The sequence below is a fragment of the Epinephelus moara genome, chromosome 1, assembly GCF_006386435.1.
Source record: "Epinephelus moara isolate mb chromosome 1, YSFRI_EMoa_1.0, whole genome shotgun sequence".
Lineage (NCBI taxonomy): Eukaryota > Metazoa > Chordata > Actinopteri > Perciformes > Serranidae > Epinephelus > Epinephelus moara.
The window spans coordinates 28660443-28686720 of NC_065506.1; the positions used below are offsets into that span (position 1 = coordinate 28660443).

The 26278-nt window shown below is 42.1% G+C and overlaps 1 protein-coding gene across 6 annotated transcripts in view; it reads right to left on the bottom strand.

The window, feature by feature from the left end:
* Positions 1 to 26278, bottom strand: part of sox6 (SRY-box transcription factor 6) — a 149224-nt gene that overhangs the window by 42449 nt on the left and 80497 nt on the right. For 4 of the 6 annotated variants that reach the window (XM_050043079.1, XM_050043098.1, XM_050043107.1 and 1 more), the window contains 3 exons: positions 20882 to 21054; positions 19101 to 19169; positions 3022 to 3145 (listed from right to left, as the gene is read on the bottom strand). In XM_050043079.1, the coding sequence (XP_049899036.1) occupies positions 3022 to 3145; positions 19101 to 19169; positions 20882 to 21054 (366 nt within the window). The remainder of the gene's footprint in view (positions 1 to 3021; positions 3146 to 19100; positions 19170 to 20881; positions 21055 to 26278) is intronic. The other 2 variants (XM_050043116.1, XM_050043089.1) reach the window with 1 other exon arrangement.

Below are 26278 nucleotides of genomic sequence, written 5' to 3' on the forward strand. Positions count from 1 at the left end.
TTTAGTTTTATACAAATTAAATTTCATTCTCAAGTGAGGATATGGAGTTTAAAAAAAACTTACCAAGGGTAATTTATTGACAACCCATTCACCACATGAACACCCCCCCCCCCCCCCCCCCCCCCCCCCAAAAAAAAAAAATGTCGGCATTGTACGTTTTGGAAACAATGGATACGTTACATTTTCACTTTATTATGTGGCAGATATGTTAGTCACAAAAACACTTGGTAATGGTTCGGAAAATATATTTTGGCTTAAAATACCCAGTTTCTTAGGCACGATTCCAGCAAAAAAAAAAAAGCAGCACTGTCTCATTTTTCGTAGCGCTATTGCCGTCAACTGGTGGTTACAAAACACCCACATTTGGAGCTTAAAAAAGCCGATGGAAATACAGCAGCGACTTGCTAAAAGACAACTGCTTATGTATTTGTTGGTCTCAAACTGTCATCTGCAGCTTGGCAGGCGTGACCGCCGATAACAAAGTCAGCTCATATGCTACGTCAATTTAAAGACGTTGATGTGATATGTACGAAATGTGAAAATGTAGTGTATTTGTGGTGTGAAGAAACGTATACTGCCAACATTTTCTTCAGGGTACTGGGCTGAAATTTAAGTTACAGTACATCAGGAAAAAAACATGCCTAAATCTAAAAAAAAAAGAAAGAAAAAAAAAAGAAAAGAAAGGGGAATGACAAAACCAGCAACGTTCAGCAGGATGTCTATGAGGAAGACTGGCAGAGGAACCCAAAGACTATGGGGCCATTCTGTGGGTCCATTAGAGGCACATCAGCCTGAATGCTGCCACGTCTGTGTAAACAGTGCAAACGGACAGGATTCTCTAGTCTATTTGTTTAAAAGATGAGTTGGTGTTTCTATGACTGTGCTTGCCTACCATGCAGCACCAGGCCATTGAGCACAGCCAGTGGATGAGGTGATGACTTACCACTACGGTGCCAGAATGACTCTCTTGCTATGTGAGCACCACGGGGCCGGGGGTCATAAGCAGTGGTCCCTGGGAGCTTTCTCATAATGATAACATCAGATTAGTGTGCCTTAGTCTTGGAAGTGAATGCTTGGCCACTCACTTCATGGAGAAAAGACACGGCAGCATCCTGTATACCCTGCAGGTGGTGGCGATAACATTGTACTCTCTGGATATATTGTGTATATTGTGCGGGACGGGGAGAAATAATAGAGGTTTTTGAAATACCTCTCCTGACTGCACGAGTCATTTTCAGACCCCCTTTGCTTTTTCTTCATGAACTCATGAATTATGCAGGAACTATACACATGGCGACCCCTGACCATGATTCCATAATAGCTCCTGTTATTTGAACTAAAACATTTTCCGTGTCAAATCTATTGCAGAAAGCACACTGGTAAAAGACTCCCCCTCAGGCACTTTGTTTAAGCTGTCATGGCTCCATAGTTCCAAAATAGCTGACTTTCTTTTTCATCCTGTGGTTTTATAGTTAATTCATTAACTGCACTACCACACCTTTTAATGTTCTGCTGCGAACCTGCTGACTTCCCTGTGTTTCTTTTTCCATTTCCAGTCCTCTTCCTTGTTCTGGTACTGTTTTATGACAAACAGGAGGACTTTCCTCTTTCAAGCTGACTCATAAATCCTTTTCTCTTTGACAGTGAAGTTTTCAGCAACACACCGTCTCCTTCTATTTGCGTGCGTGGGAGTGAAAATAGGAAAACTTAAAAAAAAAAGTACAAAATCAGTTTAAATTGATTAAATAACTAAGAAACATCAAAAACTGCAGGCTCTGGGACCACGTGAGCCATGTGAGGTGAAGAAGGGAGCAACTAGGGCCATGGGTATTTTTTTAACATTTAACAAACAGTAGTATATTGATGACACATCTTACATTTTCACAAGAATATGAGGGTGTACGGGGTTATTGTTTTGGCACGGTATCGGACAACATGTTGCAACACCTTTTTCCGAAAACGTTGTTTTTATTCTGAGGACTTCTCCCTCACTCAATTCAAAAGACAAAGGGAGAGAAAGAGACATGCTGCTACAGGCAATGAAAACAGTTATACATGCAGGAAAACCTGTTCCTTGTATCACCCACAAGCTTCTCACCTTATAATTGTCTTTTAATTACTTAATTTCACTGTCAAAAGACATAATTGTGCAAAACTGTAAAAGGGGAGAAGAGGGGAGTTGCTTTTTAAGCATATAACAATATAAGACTTTTCATGCAGGGTTCATCGCCTGAGTTATTGGATCTCAAACAGTAGAAAACGATTACAGCCGGCACACTCCCGAAATACACTTTCATGTTGACATTCCTCGGCTTCTCTACCCATATCTATTGTTCCACATGGACTAGAGCATTCCCAGGCCTTGGTGTCGAGTCCAAGTTCAGACAGAGTAGGGCATGCCAGTGGCCTCAAGTGTCAAGTTTGTTGCTATCAGAGACTGTATTAAAATAATGCAGGCAGGCCACTTAGTTTGTGGACTCCCATTTCGAAGCTTTGAGTTTGGTGCTTTGGGTGTCGCCATCTTGGATTTTTGGAGCCAGAAGTGACCATATTTGGACAAAAGGGTGGAGCTGTGGCAGAGCAAGGGGTGGTGACGTCAGGCCTTTAATTTTGCGTAACTTTAAGCCTTCATAAAATGTAAGTGGGTGTGTTACATAAAAATTCACCACCTGTACAGTTGTCATGAAAGGGGAAATAGCTTTAGAAACCCAAATTGTTTTTGTACCAGGCTGTTAACATGATTATTTCTGCTTTAAACGTTGGGCATTTTAACAAAAGGGGTCTGTGGGGACTGACTGGCTCTCAAATAGCCAGCCTCAAGTGGCCATTTGAAGAACTGCAGATTCTGGCACTTCCGTATTGGCTTCATTTTTTTAGCCCCGGTTGTCACTTGGTTGCTATGTAAGTGTAGCAACTTTAAAACTAAAACTCATAATTATGAATCAAAGTGTAAAGGGAAAAGACATGGCAAGCAGAGAGAAAGTGGGAATGACAAAATGAAGACTTAAGCTGCAAGCATACCTGGCTTATAAGACATTCCCGGAGGGAAGAGAAATCCTTGCTGGGCGGCGGCTGCTGCTGCCAGAGTGCGTTGGTCGTGTGGAAAAATGGGGATCATGAGCGGAGGCATGTGACCCTGGACCTGCTGAACAGATAGGGAGCAGAGATCAGAGAGAGGCCTAAGCATAGGCATGGTACACAGAAACACAGAGCCCACTCAGGGGGAGGCCAGATCACAGCTCCGTCTAACGCGTGCTGACAGGGAGCTCTGCGGCACTGACGGCCCTCGTGTGCTCGCACAATACCTGGCCGAGCTACGCCTGCTCTTAATCCAAACCACAATTTCACCTCGGAACATCAAAGGCCCTCGCATACGCACATTGTTCCAGTGTCAGTTAGAGGAAGTGACATGCAGGACAGAGAGCAGAGAGGCTCAGCAGGTCCGTACAGCTTCTGTAGAGACGTACTGGACATGTTGAAAGAAGCATTCACCAACACTCTTGCTGTTGCAGTAGACACAGCATGTTAGCAAGAGGATTGTTGAATGTTTTACACAGGAGACCCTCACCTCATCCACTCATATAATCTTGGATGATCATTTATTTAAATGATAAAAGCCTGAAGACAATCCAGTAATTTACTACGACTGTTTTCAGCAGAGGAAAAATAGCAAGCGGTTGAAAAGTGCGTGCCGCTTGCTGTATTTCATTTTAATGTCATTCTCTGACTGTCTGTTCCACTCACATATTAACCTTCACCATCCTCCAGTCTGCTGCTGACTTGCCTACTGGGAATATCAACCCAAACTCCCTGCATGTGTGTGTCAAGGGTGGGTGAGTCGCTTATGTCTCAAAAGTGGTGTGTGGGGGTTTTGCACACATGTTGCAAGCTCCAATCTTACTGTCATTCCCTGCTTCCTGAAACTCTATGACGGGGAGCAGCCCGGCTACCACGGGCCTGCGAGGGTTAATCTCGCACTGAGCCAGGCCACCTCAGGGGAACCTGCCTGGAAAATGGGTTAATAAAGGTCATCCCCCAAAATAAACACTTTACAGAATGTTTCTCCATTCATCCCTCCTTAAAATCAACTCGCAATAAAACGGGTCTGGGCGCAATTACTGCCGCTGCATTGGGGCATGAAATCAACCTGCTCTGAGCAATGACTTTTCCCCCATGTTCTGGCTGAGGTCTGCTATGATCTCCACTTTTTCAGCCTGTGCTGCTCCCCCTGTAGACCCTTTACCGGAGTAGTCGCACCCAGTTTCTTTCACAGCTAGCACGCTAAACCTACTTAAAACTACTTTATTGATCTGTCCAGAGGTGCAGAGCTAGACTGAAAAATAAATAAATAGAACCGTTTTATGCCTACTGAGCTTTTACAGAAGTGCAAGTGCAGAAAGTGCATTATAGAAGAATAGAAAAGTATGTAATTCTTCCAAAAGTAATTCTGCGAAATGTGCTGTTACTGAAGAAAAAATAAATGGCCAAGGAGACTGCGACAAATGACCTTAAATAAAACATTGCTTTATAGGGATCTGTGTTCCAAGTTTCCAGGCTGAATGGATGAAAGATGAATCTTGGCCTTGCATGTATGGAACATATGGAAAAACACAATAATTAATGTCACAACATGAGGTAGGGCCAGTGACAGGCGGGGGGGACACTGGGGAACACAGCTTTTCTCTGTCTGTGTATTTGGACTGTAAAACCAGATGGAGTCTGTTGCTGAATGTGCGGTAGTCACGGGGCAGAAAAGGGCTCCCTCAAGTCCACATCCCTCCAAGTATGTTACAAGTGCGTTGCGTGGTAGTTCATACATTTTCATGAATTAACTAACATGCCTCAGCAGTAAATTAAAAGTTACTTCCTTTTTTTTTTTTTTTCTTAACAAAATTATTAGCTGTCAGACATGTTCCAAACATTCTCCTGAGTGAAAACATCTTTGCGAGACTGCTGTACAACCGTATGGGGTATTTGTTGCATGTAAAAGATGCTTAAACATAATTTTTATCATCCTTTTTTCCAAATCATACAAGCAAAACATAAACAGGAGAACAGCTACTTCACATGAGCAAACAATAGTTATGATGCTAAATAACGAAAGAACTGTTAAATATTTTTTATCGTTCACACAATCCCATTATTTATTTGATTTTAATCATTTTAAAAGGCACATGTTACTGCATTAATTAACACAACTGAATCTTACAAGACATGTCTACACATTAAACACAGCATATATACCGAGACACAGCCCGCAAAAGGCATCAGATACTTGGACGTATTTTCCTCCGGCACTAAATGTAAATGATGTCATTTCATCTGGGATATCAGCTTTTATTACTATTATTATTTTAAAATATGGAGCAGAATATACAAGATTCACCGAGGCAAGACAGAGTGTGAATGTGCGTTGAAGGGGAAATAAATGCATTGAGTTTGAATAGCTGTGATTTGCAGTAATGAGCTCCACGCATTAAAGTTTAATTTACGGCAACTAATGTCAGAGAATGGCAAATCAAATTCTGAGGAGCTTCAAGGTGGCAACAAATAGTGGAGGTTAGTTGAGCTGTCAATTAACAGCTGGCACAGTGGCTGAGCAGATTATAACATTTTCACAAGCGCCTCTTTTTTTTTTTTTCTTTTTTTTTTAATTTGACTGTTAAAGTGGAGGAAAAAAAGAAGATGTATATTTAAAAAAAAAAAAAATCAGAGACAGAAAGAAATGCTCTCATATGTGTGGCTTCCACTCTCCCTCTATTACTACAAACCCAACCTCCTCCCCCTTTAAGAGTTACCCTCAACTTCATCTATGTATGGGCTGAGTGCCCGGGATATTTCTATTGCCAAGATGATCTTGAGGAGTCTGAGAATGAAGTGGAGCAGATGTGAGCGGGGCACTTGGGCAGCGTCCTCCCTTCTCCTCGTAAATACAGCGGCATTGTTGTGCTGGCACTGCTCTTCCTTTGTCTTAGCACTGCTAAGTACTGGATAATGTCATTTCACACCATCTGCCCCCAGGCTTCATTAAAGATACATGAATGGGCTATCTTATGAGGAACAGGTGCTATTGTTTGTCCCTCAAGACCCAGCACTAAGGATCTGACTCGGAATACTTGAAGAGGAGCATCTGTAGTGATCAGTCAGACAGACTTGGCTGAGGCCCCCGTCTCTGCCAGCAAGTACTCCAACAGAGGTTTCTGGGGGAACTCAGCCGCCTTGCAACATGTATCATCAATTCAGATGACCTGATGAAGTCTGTATCAGGCCAGCACGCAATCTGTTTCCCTCTCAAGGAGATGCTGGTGTTTGATAAATAGCGGCAACTTGCAGTTCTGTGAGTAGGATACCATATAGATACCATATTGTGGAAGAGCTAATTAGGTTTATTTTATTCTGTGAGAAAAATAACAGCACATCTTATTTATTATTTTTGCAATATTTAGCTCAATCACCCAACTTTCCTCTAGTGCACCACTCTGCGTTATCCAGAAAAGCTTATTCATCATTCATTTATAGTAAATAAAACTTAAAGAGCCGAAATTAACCAGGTTATATTAAGAAAACACTCAGCTCAGTGTACAATGGTTTATAACAGCAGCCCATCCTGGGGTCAGACTGCAGAGGACGAGTCAGGCAGCTCAGACAGACTCATCTCTGATGTGTAAATACACAAGGTGTAAAAGACGGGGTAGACTTGAAAGAGCTCCCTTTATTTCTCCTAGCACTTACAACCCATGCAATATGCGCACTTGCGCACACACACACACACACACACACACACACACACACACACACACACACACACACTTACAAATTCGGCTTTAATATTGCATTAACCCATGAATGACGCACTTTTGCTACTACTAGATTTATTTTTCATTATTTTTGTAAGCTTTACTCGTGGTGAAATACACACAGCACTTAGCATATTTTAGATGAAAGATGCACTTTTATGATTATTTTCTGACAAGCTGTGTGATTAAAAAAACATTTCACATTTTAAACAGATTTCTACAGACCTGTATTGAGCTCAGGTGATGCTATGAAGTGTTTGTGGCAACGAAAAAGAGTGAGTGTTGCTGTTTTTCTAGACGTGCAGGCATCCACCTACAACACACGAGCAAGCAGCTCCGAAACACTGAGAGCTAATGGAGATGTACAGCGCATTACAGCACTGACTTTGGCCCCTGTCAACACCCATGTTCCTCACTGTCTGTTATAGCCTCTACAAAGCACCCAGGAGGCCTGAAAACCCCCTGCTGGCTTTTCCTCTGAACCCTCTTACACTTCCTTGCACTGATCCACACTCAAGTTTGCTACTCGCTATGCACCACAATGCGCCATGTGAAGGAAACTGGGCGGGTTTTTGTTTTTACTGCCAGAATCCGCCGGTATTAACACGATTGAAAGACTAAAGGGGCAAAAAAGACAAACACCTACCTCGTTCTCACTGTGTTTCATGGTTATTAGCTTGAAAGGACCTGTGAGATCCTGGGTCTAACATCCTGATTAATTGCTACTTGACACCTTTTAACACACCTCTCACACATGTGCTTATCTTGGATATAATCTGCATTCATTTGTCTCGAGGAGACTTGTGAAAAGTAAAACCCCTTCAAGTATTTTATGAAAATACTGACAATGCGACCACACGCACCCAAAAAAATATCTGAGGAGCTTGTGGTGATGATGCTCTTAATTCTGTACAATCATTTAGATTATAATAGGTGCCTTTCCCATTAGGAAAAGATCACAATCACCAGTAATCATTTAGAAGAGGACTCACGTTTCACTGACATCTCATTTTAATAAAATTACTTCCACACTTTAGTAGCTGTCAGATCCGCAGTTCTCGCTAACCTTCTCTTTCACATTTTCTATAGGAGGGGTTCTGTAATTTCACCCAGGGAGGATAGACTCCAGCTGTTGCTGTAAGAACTGATAGTTCACACTTTGTTCCCCCCCCTGCTCTCCGCTGAGCTGCACACCGAACGCCTGTGAGTGGAAATCACCTTTTGTGATCCATTTAAAGGGAAAGTGATCTTGAGGAAGCTGGCAAGTCTGGCTACATCCCAACAGCAGCACACACAGTAAAACTGACACTAGACAGCAGGATATGTTTAACACCCGCCACTGTGTACACAGCCCGCTGGGTGTACACTGTACTGGAGCCTAACCAGGAGGAAAATCACTCAGTGGAAAAAGCACTTCTGGGCTGTTGAATCCTCTGTGTTGCTTCAGGATTTTTCTTCCCCCCATGAAACAATCAACGGTTTTTAAGCACATATTACTCCTTTACCACTCACTTATCAGCCGGTTGTTCTACCGCTGTACGCTGAACAGTTACACCGCACGGCAGACACACACATTGATCGAACACAGATGCGATGGTGTTTGGATTTGTCTGTAGCTAATGGTAATCAGACAAATAGATCAATAAATTTGAACCAGACTTTGATGCTCCAGACTCCAGGTCTTCATATTACCACCCACTAGACTGAAGCACATTATTTCTGCTTGTCTGCTCCGAAAATGGGCACACTGGAATGGGGAGGGCAAACACACTGGAGAGGTTCAGGTCACTAACAAAGGGCCCTTGTCCTGGTCAAGTCTCTGACCTTTCTCCTCACTTCCTTCCTGAAGCCGTTGCGCAGCCCCCTTCCCTACAACAGTCAAAGATAGACAACTGAAGCCAAAAATCAACAGTGTGTACAAGCAGCAGCCTGGAAAAAAGCCCCATAATGTTTTTTTCTCTGAATTGTTGGGGTACGGCTCTCACTGTGACAGCAGGCACTGTTTGCTCAGGTTTGAGTGTAACACTGCACATCAGTCATGCCTCTGTGTGTGTGTGTGTGTGTGTGTGTGTGTGTGTGTGTGTGTGTGTGTGTGTGTGTGTGTTTTAACACTGAGTGCTGTTCAGGATAAAGTGCAGCAAATCCAGACACTTGAGTGAGGTCAGACCATCCAGAGGGAATAACCAATAGATGACTTCTTGTTCCACTAATTCCTTACACAGTAAAACAAGCCTTCTTGGAAAACAGCCATTCCAATATGTCTATATTAAGTCGATGGGAGTTTGAAAGCAGGGTAGTCCAACCCTCTGACCCGCCTAACACACCCCACCCCAAATCCCTCCACTCCAGCCCTCCTCCCATCTCATCGTTGCTCCTGACTTCCTTGGAATTCTGGATAAAACTGCAGGCTACTGTTTGCTCAAATACACTGCTGGGCATTTACAGGATTTCTGCACACTGCTTTAATTTAATGTAGTTTAGTCATTAAATGTTGTAGGAAGAATAATAAAAGCAAAAAAACAAGATGCAAGAATGCATTTCTAGACGTGTTCACAAAGCAAATTGTGCTAATTCTTTAACTGAAATTTCTCCATCTACAAAATTGATTTATATAGAAAATAGTCATGAAAGACGAGCTTTAAGGTGTTTTCTTCCCTTTTAAAGCTTCTACAGTGACGTATGTTTGAGTGTCTGAAGAGTTTTCATGCTACAGCTTGCTTTTATATTACTTTATCTTTGGTTCTGAAAACATTTCTACATACTGACACAATGTATGCCATGAATAGTGTGCAACACAGCAACGCAATCACCCTTAAAATACAGATTATTTCAACAGCAAATTCCAGCAAAGAATATCAGCTCTTTTTTGGGGGGGAATGATTTTTTTTTTTTTTTTTTTTCCCAAGGTCTGGCCCTAAAATTAAGGTTCGCAGTCAACTGGCCAAATCCACTGGGACTCCCTCAAACAGCATGTGTAATGACGGGAAAGAAGAGAACAGACATAAACAAACGCACAAGTGGGTTTGGGGCCGACATCATTATCCTGCATATACATCCTCGCTGTATGGAAATGGGAATAAGTGAAACGCCTCGGACCCTCATTGCAGGGGGGAGAAGTGAGGTACCAAAGAACATTGGACACGGGCGAGTCAGATAGCCGGCTACAAGCATGTGATGTGAACAGGGCGGGGGGGGGGGGGGGGGTGGAACATAGAGGGATTTAAGTATGTGAGGCTTATGAAATAATGTGGTTGTTAGGGTTTGAAATATCACATCTTCCAACACTTTGGGGCAAGCAGAGAGACATACATGCTCTGTCTGTCCATTTTTAACTGTTTTCGGTTGTATAAAAGAATTGTAAAAAATATAAATATTTCCTCTTGGCATTGCCTGTTATATTTCAATATGAAGCATGTTTAATTCTCTTATTCAATTTTTATTTAATTTTTTTTACACTCACGATAGATATAATTTTGTCTGATTTTGGAACAGAAAACCACCCCTATTTTGTGTAATGGTATTGTCCACACTATGGCTGGGTTTCCCCCCTCTGTCCCGTCCTCAAAGACTGAAGCTCTGTCTTCACTGTTACCTCCCAGCTGCTGGGGCCACACATAACAACAGAGCTCATTCTGTTGTTCAGCAGAGCGGGCCTGTCAGGAGGGGCAACTTTATTAGAGACATAAGTGCGTTGAGGCTTTCAAACGTGCTCAAATATCATCGCCTGCTGATGATTGTGTAAAAGATCAAACAAGAGAGGTAACATGACATCTTGTTTGAAAAATACTGCTCAGGTTAAATCAACCATAAGCAATTAAATTAAGCTCAAAAGAAAAAAATAGGTGTTGGAGAACTGAGATATGGAAAAACAAACAAAAAATTCTACAGTTCTGTTTCTGTGAAAAACTGCAGGACAAAATAGCTCATTCATTGTGTTCTGTTGGGGAATGCTTGGACTCTCCTCCGCCCCAAAAACAAAAAGGTCCTTTTTTTGCATCAGCCATGGGCTGAATGCTTTGCTTTGCCACCCCAGCCCTAAGAAAACACGCGCCCCTTTCTCCCTGCCGGCTGCCCGTACACAGTGGAGCCTATTAATGCAGCTCCTTCTCCCTGTGAGTGTGCCCACTGCTGAGGACGATGGCCACGCAAAGCCAACGCAAAGACAAAACAGTTTGCACAACATTAGCAGAGAAAACACAGTCCATGCAGAGAGGGAGAGGAAACTAAATCAACATCACACTGGAGGATGTGTTCTCTCTCAACTGATATTTTCCTTGCGAGGGTTGGGGGGCACAATGGATGTTAAGTGTAGGCGCCCTGCCTTCATCCAGGGAGGGTGTGCGGGGCTCTAAACAGGTGCTTTATAGTGATATCCACACAGAACATGAAGGTGCCTCATTCAACTTATATGTTTGTGAAGAAAAGATGTTCAGTTATCAGCTTTATTTTGCACCGTGCTTAATTTACAAGGCAAATTCGCATTCCCAAATGCAAGCTAATCTCCTGTCTTGTGTCGGTTGTTCTCGTCACCTGTGAAAACTGATGGAAGGCTGGAAGTTTTGTGTCATAAATTAGCCCGTCCCACGGCTGCTTTACAAACCCCTCAGGTGACTAATTTTAAGTAGACCCTCAGGTGTGATTTCACACATTACTGCCGTTCATGTGGCACCTCTCAGATGGAGCCTCTTAATTATCGCTGCTTAAACTGCTGAGGTGTCTGAATACAAAGGCCAATTACACAAAAGCATGGCTTTATTGTGTAATTTACAGCAATAATGGACCTATGTTTGTCTACATCCTCATTTCATTGGCAGAGACGCAGTACAAGCAAGCAAATGTTTCAGTTGACTGCTTCTGAATGGACTCAATAAAGCCAGTGATTAGTTCTTACATTTAAAAAATATCTTTAAATCCAGTTTTTATGCAATAATAACACAAATAGTCACCTTTTAGTTTGAATCAAAACACACTTGTTTTAAGTAGGGCTGGGCGATATGGAGAAAATCAAATATCAGGATATTTTTGATCAGAATATTTGATATTGATGTTGTAGGGTTGAGTATAGGTGCTTTAACAAAATATTTATACAGGGATTTTTGATAAATGATCATCAGTAATGTGAATATAATGACCAAAGGCAAATAATAGAACAGCTACACCAGTCTGGTAAGTTGAAAAAATTACATCACTTCACTGAAATGCAGCCAATAAATTCAGGAAAAGACACTTGAGGCTGTGATATTAGGATAACCAAAATCTACGATGATATCTGGTCTCATATCACCATGGATATAATATCGATATATTGCCCATCCACAAAGAAAAGACACATTATCATGACCTAATGGGGCAAAACCCACAGACCCCAGTCCGTTCAAACAGCGTCTACTGTTTATATTCCTAAAGCAACACTTTGTTTTAACAGACAAATGACATTACGTACCAACTGTTCATCCACTCAGCTTCATTTGCAAACCATCACTGCCACTGCTGAGGTTGTGTCTATTACACCTCCTTGTGCCTCATTAAGTTTTAACAGGGCTACGATGGCTTTATTGTTTAAATTGCACACGACTTTGTTTAACGTCAGCATTTCTCCCGCTTCCTGATAAGAAGTCACATTTCATAACTAATTAAATTGATCCCTCCCTCCCCGCCGATAGAGTCCACTAAATGGAATTATTTGTATCCAAGTGTCAATATATTAAATCACAGGGGCTAATGAGTTGGGTCACCGCTTTCTTTTATCTTCAGTCTTGCATGTGCACATCTTCATCAGCTAACAGTCTCCTTAAATGGAGGATGAACATGCTGGACTGAGCCTCCCTGGGCGAGAGCCAAGCCCGTCTGACTAGGCTGTTAATGCCCCCACCTAATCCTACTAGGCTAACACAGAGCTCTTCAACACAAGGGAAAGGCACTGGCAGCGCAGCATCCGCACAGACACGCATGTGCACACTGCAACACACTCAACACAGACACACACACACACACACACGATCATTTCCCTGCTCTATTATTCTCTTATTATCATGCTAACAGTTCCAATCTAGCTGTGCTAATTGGGGGACTTACACATTCTCTTTAACAATGTCTATTTTTGTGCTTTTTTTTTTTTTTTTTTTTTTTTTGCCAGTGCATTAATAAGAGTCTCACACTGAGAAAATCATTTGTGCCGGGGAGACAACAAAAGCATTTGAGAATACACAAATTAGCGCTATTATCTTTGTGCAATTACCATACAGCCCTGTGTTTATTTAAACTCATCTGATTGATTTAAAATATTTACCATAATGTTGTAGTTTTGCAGTCTTTGCTTCCCTAAATTGGCAACCAAACAGAATCAGTGCATTAAATTACTGCGTTGGACAGCATGCATATTCCTTTTTATAATAACAAAGACGTGAATACAAACCAGTCAAGCCAATTTAAATACAAGCTGAACACCAATTTTGTTCATACTTGGAGATCTAGCTAGATAACTATTTGTTCGGCACTAGATAAAAATAGAAATGTTTAATGCCCAGCTAAAAGGCTCTGCATATAAATGGCTGCAGAGCATAATGGTAGAAGCTTCAGGCTGTGTGGGGTTTATGAGGATGGAGGAAACAGTTAATACATGCCAATTATTAGGGGCCAACTGCCTCTCAGTGACAAAGACCTCACAGTGACTTCATCTGTGCTGCAGCGGGACTGTAACCCCCGAGCTTCCTTAGCATGCAGCTGAATCAAACTGCAATGGCATCACAACAAGAATGCAAAAGTCTTCCAGTGGCACAGCGAAAAGCAAGGGATTTTTTTGAGAATCTGTGGAATGACTCGATGAAAGCTTCTGGTCAAGCTGGATGTGAGGCGTGACAGATGTCTCACATCCAGCTTGACAAATCTTGACCACATCTGCACATAAAATCCTGATTCGCCAAGCTAATACAGATGTTTCCAGAGAACTTAAACTCTGAGCGCTGCCAAAATGTATACAAGTAGATAGATGGCATTGCTGAGGGAGCAATGGATCATTTGCTATCACGATTTGTAGATTGATTTCTTTTGGTGCAAGTAAAAAAATGCTGTGTTTAACTGGGCAGATTGTACAGTCACTGAATACACTTTAACAGAACTTCCCTTGTGAATTCTCTGGTTTCTTTGTAACAGAGGGAAATGGGAAATCCATGTGCAACTATCTGAAACACACTTCTGTGCACATTCTTTTTTCCTCCTCTAAAAATATATTAACTCAAAATAAACAGCAGCATGTAAGGTACTTTTTTCTGGATTGAAACAGAAGTAGTGTTGTGTTGTCCTCAGTCTCAACAATGTATATGCTATAAGATCCACCACTACAGTAGTTCGTCCAACTTTAAACTGTGGGCAGCTAGATGCTGGTGTAATTGAATTTCATCTTTAATCTCAGGACCTTTAGCATCTAACCACTGGACGGCTGCATGTCCCCCACTGTTTCTTTACACCATTAAAGACATGTGAGAAAGCCTCTAAGACTTTGAAGTGCGCAGTGGACAACAATATGCTGGCCTCTTTTAATCTCTGGCTTTCTCTCTTTAAATGGAAAAGGATGCACACATTCGGTTTGTTGTGTTTGTGTATCTTTGTGGACACAAGGTTAAAGGTAGGATGTAGAGGCACAGATAATGCGTGTGTACATACAGTGAGGTTGGAATATGACGCCAGGCCGTGTACAGGGAGAGAACGAAAGGTCAGAGGGAGATAAATAGAACCAGACCTGCTTGATGAACAGATCATTTAAGGTTTCAGAAACAGGTGTGTAAACAACATGGCAGACAATGGCCTCCATAAAACTGCATTATCTCTCAGAACTTGGATCTTGCAGGGTACTCAGGGTTGGCACGTCAATGCCGCAGCCAATGACAAGCGGCGATGTCATGATATTATGATATTTTTACAGGATGAAAACATTTAAATTAAACGTTTTGGCTTAAAAGTGTCCCTCTGTTTCATCTGGGGAGCTCTGTTTTCTCCAGCCTGTTTGTGAAGATAAAGTTCACCCTGACCTTTCCGCCAATATTTATTCTCTTGATGTGTGTATCAGCGCGTGGGTCTCTGTGTGCCTGTGTACTGTACACGATCACCTCTCTGCATGTGTATGAGTATCTGTGTGTTAGAGAGAAAAAACATGGTTTGTATCTTAACAGACGCATCCTTAAAGAATGTATGCACTGGGGTCATTACCATGTGAGAGGTGAGGGCATGGATGTTTGCTGCACGGCTTCAGGCAGTACTATCACTTCAATTCCGCAGAGCCCTACCAGAGGTCGCGTTACCTGAATATTTTCCGTCATCGGCCGAATTTGTGTAACAAACTGTTCATAACTTTGACAGATTAGGACATTGAGGGTGATCTACTGCTATTAGCGATTGTATTTGAACGCACATGCATGACCTCGGCTAGCTGGCTTTAGTCATTGCATTGGTCGGCTATATCGCTACATGCTACCGATAAATGTCATGGCAGCTGAGTGTCTGAAGTTTCTTTGCATTGTCAGTGTTCGTTCATCTTTTATTTCCATGCCCTCCATTTTTTTTCCCCAAGTGAGGAACTAGAATATTCCCGGTTCACATAATCCATTTTTTAAGCACTTAAAGATTCAATCAACCCTAAAGTATGTCAAGCACGAGGCAATAAAAACGAGCTGAATAGTGAAAGTTGTCGTGTTGACATTAAAGTGGGCTGATTGATTCACAACATCATCTTGTGCACTGAGTAACAAGCAAGAAAACATTGACCTTCAAAGTTGCCAATAGCCCTTGAGCGACACGGTGAATTTAAGTATTTCTTCTCATTCTATAGCTGTAAACTAGTAAAGATGAAAAGGCAGCAAAACATGCTTTCATGTCATAGTTGTAGTTGAGTAATGTTTGTAAACTTGCCACCATAGAAACAGTGGTTACGTAACCCTAGACACGAGCCACAACATAATTGTGCACATGCATGCATATATGCGCGTCATAGGTGTCTTCCAGTACCCTTAAAAGTTCGTAATCTACAAGCTTGTTGTGTAAAATAATTGTTAAAAAAATAAAAAGTCTTATCTTAACAAAATTTAATTTAAATGGCCGGTAATGATAGATCATGATGGAAGTTTTACAACCCTGTCAATCAAAATGACGACAACGAGAAAGTCTGACCTTTGGCCTCCGAATCTCATTAGGGGCATTTTATTTTATGTCCAGAGAGACTTTAATTTTCTTTATCCGCCGCTGCCACTCTAATGTTGCTTACATCTTAGTGACATGTGTCTTGTCTTCAACCGTCTTGTAACAAGAATATGCGTATGAAAGAACATTCCAGTCAACATGATCAACGTGATGCTGTTTAGCTGCTCATCTGCTGTGGCTTCTCATGCATTAGGAGCAGGAGAAAGTGGGCGTGATTATGAAACAGAAAGCCATGAAGAGGAAACTCAAATAATGCCTAGTACGCCTGAGTGAAAAACAGAACAGTGTGCTCATTATTATTTTCTTCCCTCCCGGTGCCCACACATGGATTCAGAGAAATAAGGAACTTAGCAGATAAAGCAGTTCTCTGCTAATATATATGTTTAATTGTCACATGTGTCTTGGTGGCGTTTCAAATTTTCAGCTAAATCAACTCAAGAGTTAATCTCATCCTGGGATTGAATTAGTGCCAAAACGATTTCAACAGCGAGGATGGACTGAAGGAATACAAACAAGCTGAGGGGGAAAACACACAAAGCCTTGAGCTTTAACTTTTGATAAGCCCCTAACACTGCAATCAAAACATCTGCTATCTTAAAACAAGTGACATTGTAATCCCGAAGGACAAAGACTAAATCTCTATCCCTCTCTTGTAGGAATGATGGGAAAGGATAAAAAGAGAGATGGCTATTCAAAAGGGAGGCTTGATTAAACTGCATGGTGCAGACCTCACTAACTAAACCTCTAAAACGACACACTTCTGACGGATTCCCTTAGGTCCACGTGCAAAAACCCCTTGAAAGAACACATATAGTGTGCTAACAACAGTCTCCGCTTGCAGTTCCCATGGTTTTATTGTTTGGACAGTTTACAGTGTCCACTGATGTGATCAGTTACATCATCAATACGAGACCTTAGCTCAGGCTCTCTCTTGGTTTCCTCCCTGAAGCCAAAACAGAAGGACTTTGATGGCCGCTGGGGTCTCCAATAAAGTTTAGTGCTCTCCATTCTAACAGCAGAGTAACTCAATCCCCCAACACTGCTCACCACTTTGCTTAAAGTCTGTGACATACAGGCTGGAGGCTTGTTTACAGAACTAATTAAGTCAAAGCTGCTATATATTAAAATGTCCAGGGCATTTTTAAGAGGCAGCAGTAACAAAAACAGAGTGGCAAAAATGCTTCACTAACTTGCCCCTGACTCTTTTATCTGCTCTCTTTCCTACTTGAGAGGAGTATCCATCACCACACTGGATACTAGAAGAAACTAGGTTAGGGATAGAGAACATATTCTGCTTTAAAGGGCTCATTATTGGATAAACAATGTTGCACAAGATCAAACTTATTTAAAATATTGACAGTGATCCCTGTTTGTTCTCGGGTGGCGTTTTCTCTCTGCATCATGCAGCCAGCACAGGCTGATGGGCAGTGGAACAGATGGTCTGACCATGGGACTCTTTTGTTTAATTGTGGATGTGGCTTTTTTTTTTTTTTATCGGGGAAGATCTGTAGCACATTTGGTCAAGGGAGAAGCTGGCTGACTGGGCTCTGCAAGAAAGGACTTTACTTGTATCTCTGTTCAAGTGTTTGAAATGGATATTTAGAAGTGCGTTCCCATACACACTCAACCCCCCACCCTCTCTCAAAACTATGCATCAAGGGGAATTTTCAGGTATCATTTGCCTTTAACTTTGTGATGAAAGCAAGGGCCTTTAAAAGTGAGATGCATTAGGGCTGTGCCCTTATGCTCAATGAGCATAAGTAAAGGGTCCTCCATGATATGAGTAATACTAGCCCCTCAGTCGTGTATAAAGTACTTCATTTGAGAGTGTTTTCTAGACAGAGTGTCGCGCTCTGTGCTTCTCTTCAGCGGAATTATTTTTCTAATAGACTGTCCACTGTTGAAGTGAAAGGTCCAGGCGTGTGGCTTCGCGAGAACATGTTGACAGTACGGCCTTTCTCTCGCAAAGAGCTCTTGGAAGAGGCATTTCGATGTCCTGGCAGTAAATCTGGTATTTGCGCTAACTTATGTTTGAAACCAGAAGTTTGCTTTGCCTAAGTGTATACTAAGGACAGCCTGTGTACGATGCCCCATTAGGAGAAACTGCTCTTGAGCAAAAAATAACAAACAAACAAATAGTATCGCTTTCAGGGAGCGCTAAAAGGTGCTGGGGGAACAATTTGTTAGAAATAAATGTTTGAAGAGTTAGAAGAAAGGGAGAATGAAAGGATAAGACAGGGAGTCGTCAGTAAGAAGAACAAGGAGAGGAGGAGGAGGAGGAGGTGAACGGAGAAGGATGTGCCTGACACTGAGCACACCCAGCAGGATAACGCTAGCTTCACACAGGCAGCCAGGCTCACAGCCTTGACCACTGCCAGCGACCATCCCTGGATAACCCTGTGCTGTCTGACCATGTCCAGCTACATGCTGCCTGGGTGGTCTTTCACTGCTGCACTCACAAACAGACAAACACTAATGAGAATGTCTCACATGAGGTGCATAGGTCAAAAACTAGAGCACCACATTAATATAGGAACTACAAGGACATAAAGCATAACGCTAGCTGCACAGCATAATGACAATGTGAGTTTCAGTAACTCTTGTGTTTGGTGAAAACATGCCACATTGCCCTTCTGAGACCGGCTTGCTTCAGAGGCATTTACCAGCCTCTTTCATGTCCCCCACCTCCAGGCTCTTCTCCATCAACAGGACTCATTAGCCGTTGTTACCCCGCACCCCCTCCCTTCTTTTTTTTGTTCATTAAGATGTGCTAATTATTCTTCTCCATATTTTAAAGCCCTCCCGATTACCAACAGGCAATTAACATTTGATGAGAGTGATGAATGTTAGTGTGACACAAAAATTAAAGATAAAAAGACAAGACATTTTTTAAAATAGAAAGACAGGGATGAGAAGGAGAGGCTAACAGAAGTTATTTACTTTAATGTCTGATTGTATTGATTGCTGCTATTAAATCCAGACGTGTGGCTCGTAATGACAGCGGTGGTGACTGCACCGAGAAGAAGAAACTGTTTTTGGTAGTCAGCATGGAAGAAGTGAGAGTAGTAAGCTGCTGAGTGTTAGAGGGCCGACAGAAACACTTTCACTGACCTGGATCTGTTGCTGGAGGAGGTTGATTTTGTGTTGCTGCTGCAGAAGCTGCTGCTGTTGTCTTGCAATCTGGTTAGAAACAGAAGTGAAGAGGGGAAATTAGATGATTCATGGTTAAACTGACATAAAGAGGAGTAGGAAGTTGAATCATGTGATACTTTCATTCTCTTATTTCCTCTCAGTTACATTATGTAGGAACTGAGCTGCAACTGACGGTACAACAACAGAGATCCTAAATGCCACAGTGTATTCAGATTTGTTAAAACTGAAGTAACAATAAAAGGGAGAAAGCAGTGGATTAATAAGGTAGAATAATACATTTATTTTTTCTTTTTACAGAATGTAGTTTTATAAACCAAATTGATGCAAAATCTGATCTAAAACTAAGATAAAACAAACTATTTTCAACTGCACAGTCAAAATTAGTGGCGAAAGAGAATAAATGATTCAAAGGACAGACGAATGTGGCTATGACGGAGATAACTGGTGCAGCAGTGTACGGGTGACAGAGGTCCCTGCCGCCCCTGAGTGACGAGCAGCCACACCGCAATCCTTCTAATCCCAGCAGTCCCCCTTTTCTACATGCCCACTTCATTGAGCATGACAACCTAGTTTTAAGTGTCATTTAATTTTCATTTTTAAATATAATTACAAAGTGTTCACTGTAAGATATCGGTCGTCTGCAAATGTGTCAAGATTAATTTGTGCTGGCTTCCTCACGAGTGTCAACAGTTAATTACTGTGTTGCATCTTGATGGCTTGATGACATTCTGGCTCTCAGCGGGCTCCCTCTCTCCCTCTCTCCCTCTCTCTCTCTCTCTCTCTCTCTCTCTATCTCTCTCTCTTCCATTTTATTAATATTCTTCCATTTTGAAATAAGATCAAATAAAAAAATATATATATATCTCAGAATCGCTGTTCATTTGTGCTGCAATGTCCACAAAGCCTGAATGTAGTTTGCAAATGAACATCATTGATTGAAAAAGAAATCAATACTGTTAATGTGTTATTAGTGTACTATGACCAAATGCATCACTCCAAGGTATATGGTCTATCTCTTCATTTACCACAGGAAGGTCTGAGAGTGTGCTGAGAAAACTCTGAGTGAACTCCGTGCTGATAATTGACTCATAGCCATTAGGGTGGCTGGTGATAATAAAAGTGTCGCCCGTGTGGATAGTTTGTGTCCTTATTTCTTCCCAGACATTAACACACTTCATGGCCTCTGCTAATTTGCTGATTTGTACAATATGGCTCATTGGCCTGATTTGTGCTGCAAATCTAATGCCAGGCTTGTTCTAATAGGAGTCGATTTATAAGATATAGAGGACTTCCATGTTTAATATAACGTTTAATTCACACATTCCCTCTCATTTGTTAGTACAAGTCATAATAACATTTTTCCTTCCACGCAGCATAAATGCGGGCGAGAGAGCATGACCGAAATGTCTGAGGTAATATAGAATATAACATCTCTTAAATCTAATATTATTCCAAATTCCTACCAAGGAGCAGGATTTTATTGGCACATTTCAGGCATGAAATTTAATATGAAATAGAGAGTCAAGTGACAGTTTGTTAAAAATGTATTTAATGGGGTTTATTATGGAGACGAAATGGGAAATAGAGTAAACAAGATTAAAGGAGGAAGGGAAATTAAGAGAGAAAGAAAGACGGAAAAGAAAAATGGAATACAGTGAGGGGGTACAAAGGCTGTTACCTGGGGTGCAAAGAGAGACAAATAGAGAATGAGGTGAGAAAAGGAAACAGTGAGCAGTTACCTGCTCCTGCTGCTGACGAGCTAACTCCATTTGCTGCCTCTGTTTCTCCATCTGTGAGGCGGCGAGCTTCTTCTGTTCATCGTGGGCAGCCAGAAGCTGCTCTCGCAGGCTGATCAGCTGGGTGATCATTGTGGAGAGCTGGTGTTCCTTTTCTGCCAGGCTCTCTGGAGTACCTAGTGAGGGGAAGAGAGAGAGAGGGAGTGATGTCAGGAGTGAAAGGGATAAACACAAGGTGGAGAGCCTGTGTCATAAACACAGATACAGGTATGTGTTATGCATACCTTAAAAAAACAGCACAGCACAGAAGGTTTCATAGTGGCGAAATAACCAGGGTGGAGGCTTTGGTTGAATAAAAAAAAAAAAACCTGCAGAAGGCCGTGGTTGTTACACACCATTAAATATAGAAAAGTGACCATGCTGCACGCCGATCATCATATTGTGCCATAGTGCTGCACACAATATATCGTACAAAGAAAACCACACAGGCAGCAACCAACTGCAGTGAATTCACCAGAAAGTGTTAAGGTCACACACAGCCTGCAGTTATCTTTTACTGTAGCTAGTGTTCGCAGCTTTCACAGGAAGAAAGGGAAGGAATTGTTCCCAGCCTATAGACAAGAGCTGCAGGAAGCTGTCAAACTGAGATGGCAGCATATACTACCAGGGGTGAATATAAAGAAAGAGTTGAGAGTGAGTGTTCGCCTCAAAACTACACAAGTTTTTGTATCGTGGCCATTCCAGTCACCCATACGAGGAGGAAGTCCTTACAGACTGCTGAAAGGATTGTTTAAAGTCATCAAGAAAAATGTTTACACACCACAAATATGCTCTGAATGCACCGTGACAATCATCAGTGAAGGGAAAACCGAACAATACGCTCTTTATAGTATTATCTGTGTAGCTACCGTATGCGTACTTGAAAATGAAAAGCAATGACAGACCAATAGGCTCACTCCTCTCTCCACAGTCATATGTCCACACTGTGTGTGTGATAGAGAGAGCGGCTCCGCTGCACTGCTCTCTCCCTCCGCCTAATCAATGCTAAGTGATCCTACCATTGACTTACACCGCCAACATAATTGCCAGTGAGAGGCTAGACAGTAACTCACTCTCCTCCCACTGCACTCCTGTGTGACAAGCTGATCGGGGGAGAACATACGAAAAAAGAGATGGGAAAAACCGACAGAAGAGACAGAGAGAGGGAGAGACAGTGAGACACTAGAGAGAGGGGATAAAAGCATAGAGATCCAGATAACAGTACAGTGAAGTCTGGCCTGGGGCCAGCAGGAGCTGAATTCTTTCCTGGGTGTCTTCCTCTCGTCTCTGGCCACATCTGTCTTGAGTTTCTCCGAGAGCTCCCAGGGGCCCTCTCCACTCAAACTATTTTAATTTGACTAAACACCTGATTTATTTTATCTCTCCGATGAGGAAAGCCGTTTGTCTTAATAGGGCTTGTCAACCTCCAGAACCCATTCAGGGCAATTTACTGGCAGGCTTGTCTGAACCTCGGTTCGCCTCGCTCTGCCTCCGCTGCCTGCTGCAATGGAAGAGAGCTGCAATTCTCCATTTATCCTCCTAACGAAGAAAAAAACCCCACCTAAAAGCAGCTATTCATTGGGCCTGCGTGCAGTTTCCAAGGCCTGAATTGACTTCTTATTCACCCGACTACACTTGTTGTGAATGGCTTATCTGTAAAATTGATACAATCAGCACCAATTTTATTAACCTTTGGCTGTGTCCATGAAGGAGCTGCCTTTTACAGGTCACTAGCAAGATGCATCAGTTGTTGTCACAATAAATCACGGCTATCAATACCGTAGTTGGACTATAGGGGGGGAGGGGGGCGGAAGAAGGAAATAAAGAAAGAAAAGAAAGAGAAAATTTTCATCCAGATGATCAAGATGATGGCCATCAAGCCTTGGGGCTGACATAGATGACCTTCAGTTGGGAACCAAACATCTGGACTCAATGATGCCCTCTCAGCCTGCCTAATTACACATTTCTGATGATCACTCACTAGTTTCAGAGTGTCAACACTGTGGGGAAAAAAACACAAAATTGCTAAAATGGAATAACTGGAATGTACAGTGCATATATTTTAATGTTTGTGAATGTGCAGGGGGAGTGGTGCTAAGGGTCCGCAGAGGGATCTGATGGAACAGTCTGAGAGTGGAGAGCTCAGTCCTGCCCGGACACCAAAAGAATACTAACAGAGGGCCCATTGTTTTGATGTTGAGCTGAATTGTAGGAAGTCTAAACTGCCCTCTGTACTGCAGTTTGGGCATTGCTAATTTTAATCTCAATTATTCAACACTTCTGGTCTTATTTGTCTTGTCTAATGCTGAAATATCAACAAAAGTTGTTTGGATTCATGGTGAATGCTGAAGACATCTTCTATCTAAATACCTACATATGAAAAAATTTCACCTTCAAGACTGTACAAAGCTCAGAAAATCCGGCACATGTGTTTTTTGTTGGCTGGTTAGTGTAAAAATCTCTTTCTTCCTGCTTTAAATTATGGATCAGCTTTAAAATGCAGATAAAACTTTTATTGGGTGGTGCAGAAGAGGAGAGTCGTGGTCTGTGTCTGACCAGCCCGCTGACAAAAGAGGCCGTTTCCTGCATATTGCATGGCTTTTAACAGCGGTGGGGCTGGGGTCTGCCCGTTAACATGTCTCCTCACATTGCGCTTCCGATGGCAGACAGACAGCCCAGAGATGCCTTGGCGCTACATAAACCCCAGCAGTCGGCCCAGACCTAACATGTTGTGACATCCTCCTGTTAGACGACTGAAGCTCAGTAGCACAATACCAGCCCGACACAGGAAGAGGATCCCAGGAGTGAACGGTCAAGCTGTGCTGGCACTTTTCTTGTTTTTTTTTTGTTTGTTTTTTTTGTCTCCTCAGGCCACAGTGTTAACTTCAGAGATGCTAGATTGACAGATAGGAGGAGGAGACGGTAAAGCGGTGTTGTTCAGTTTCAACCCATTCACCGTTTACCTTTTGAGATTCCTGCCTCTTTTAAACGTCACAAAGTAGGGCAGAAAACATCAACGACGGGTGACTAAATAAATGATAAGAGGAAAACAAGCAGAGCCATGGTTGCTTGGGGAGGGATGGGGGTATTTGAGCCTTGGGGTCTTTGGATAAAAGGCACTTTGTAGGGGTGCGATTTGTTCTGTCCAATACCCACATCTCCCTCTCTCTTGGCTCCCTCCTCTCTGCTCTAATCAAGCAGTCTCTAATTTGGGTTCCAAGTCCAGTACCGGGGAAAAAGAAGGAGGCTTGTTACTTTGAAGAGTCCCGAGTGAATAACACAGATAAAAGATTCAGGCACAAAAAAAGAAGAAAAGCGAGGGAGGGTGAGGGTGAAAAGGGGGAAAATCACAAGGCACCCTATTCTCTTCCCTTCCTTTGGTTGAGACAGCTGAGCCATTATGACCAGATCTGAATTGAGTTTTTTAGCGCCAGAAGACTGGAATTTCTTTGTCCCTCTATCAGTCAGCTATTGTGGATGCTTCCATATGCTGCGAGCCCATCCTAAGTAAATTAAGACTTGTCTAAATGCTCCGATTGTACCAAGCTGTACCCACAGACCGCACATAGCTTGAATGCCTTGCGTGCTGAGGCTCTCTCTTTCTGCTCTCTCCTGAAGTGCGTGTGAATGTAGACATGAGTGTGCACAGATGTGTGCTGCGTGCTGCTCCAATCGATAAAAGGTACATGCCTCAGAGTAAATGCGCACGTGTGTGAACTCTGCGGTCATCTGACCCTTTGTCCATTCTTTCTGTGGAAAACACAAAGAGTCAATTGAGTCGCAGCAAATGGCATCTATTGGTACCTTCTTTAGTGTTCAAAATAGAAAGATTTTCCTGCCCGCAGACCTCTCTTAAAAACCATAAAACTGCTTCAACAAAAGCACGAAGCCAGCCTTTGTGCCAAATTCACTTTTACAATATTGAATGTGACCTAAACATTTTATCTTTTCGCCAAAAATAAAAGTCATAGTAGGAATCTAGACTGGTGGAAAACCAAGCTAGGATAACAAGAGCTAGTTTTATGGCACCCCTTTGCTTTTAACTACTACATACACTTGTTCAGCAACGCTACAAGGCCATATGTGTTTCAAGTAATATGGTGTTAACGCGTCTCCGTGCCCTACAACCAAGACAATATGAGCAACAGCTGTTTTACCTGGCTTGCTGCCTCTGCCATGATATAAAAGCTGTTAATCTTGCCAATAAAACCCCATTAACAAGCATGAGCAATGACTCACAAGCACATGTCATCTGCTGGCAGCGAGGATCCTCGGTCCCTCCGCTTTCCTATATGGTACGAGGAGCTGCCCATCATCTTGTTAAAAGAAGTCAGATCTCAAATTTTGTGAAACCACTTAAACTTGTGTGCTTGAGAGACTCGTACAGCTTTTTACTTGCTAATGGCCGTCTGGTATTACAAGTTCTTACAGTATATCTATATGTCTATCTGTATGTGTGCGTGCATATACATGAGTATCGACAGATGTGTTTTTAGGACACTTTTATGGAATCAAAATCATTTAAATGGCTCAGCAGAAGATTTTTTTTTTAAATAAATGCCGTGATTGGGATATGGAGAGGTTATTAATAAAAGCACACTTCATCTACTGTGGTTTTGCTGTTCATGCCGAACACTGATGGAGACTAATATTTTGATGATAGAGGAAGCCTCACTCTTCAGTATAATTATGCTAATGTAAAAGCTCCAGCACTTCACTGTCTATCCATAACACTGGACAAGGTACTTCATCAAAGCCAAGATAGCGGCTCGACCTGAGCATATTACTCCAAGGGGAATGCCAGTGACCCTGAAATTCACTCTGAAGACAAAAAAAATAAATAACTCGGCACAGAAACTTTACTTCTGGTCTGTCAGTCATTGAATACATCATTCTTTGGCGCTATAATACAGAGAGAGACAAACGAGAGATCCTGGTGCCATGCGGGGTGTGGTATGTATGCAAGGCAGGGTATAGCAAAGATTACAAGAAAACAAAGATTGTCTCCGATGCTTCTATTCATCTCCTGTGGACTTCATGGAGATGAGTCTGACCCCTGTGCCCTTAAAATAGAAAAGTGTTCAAGGTCTCTCTCATACAAAGCGCTTAAAGCAAGACAGTGATCAAGGCAACAGCTTACTGTCTGCACAACCTTGGAAGTGAATTAGGAGTTAGATGTTATCTCATTCTTTTCACAGGTCTATTCATTGGTCTTACCTATGCAGCTGATAATTAACCTTTTAAACCCTAAGCGAGATTTGTTCAGATGTGTAAATATCAGTATATGAAGAGTAAATGAAGATGGCACACAGCACAAATGAAATATTTTGAGGTTCGCCTGGGTTTAATCCGAATTGCAAG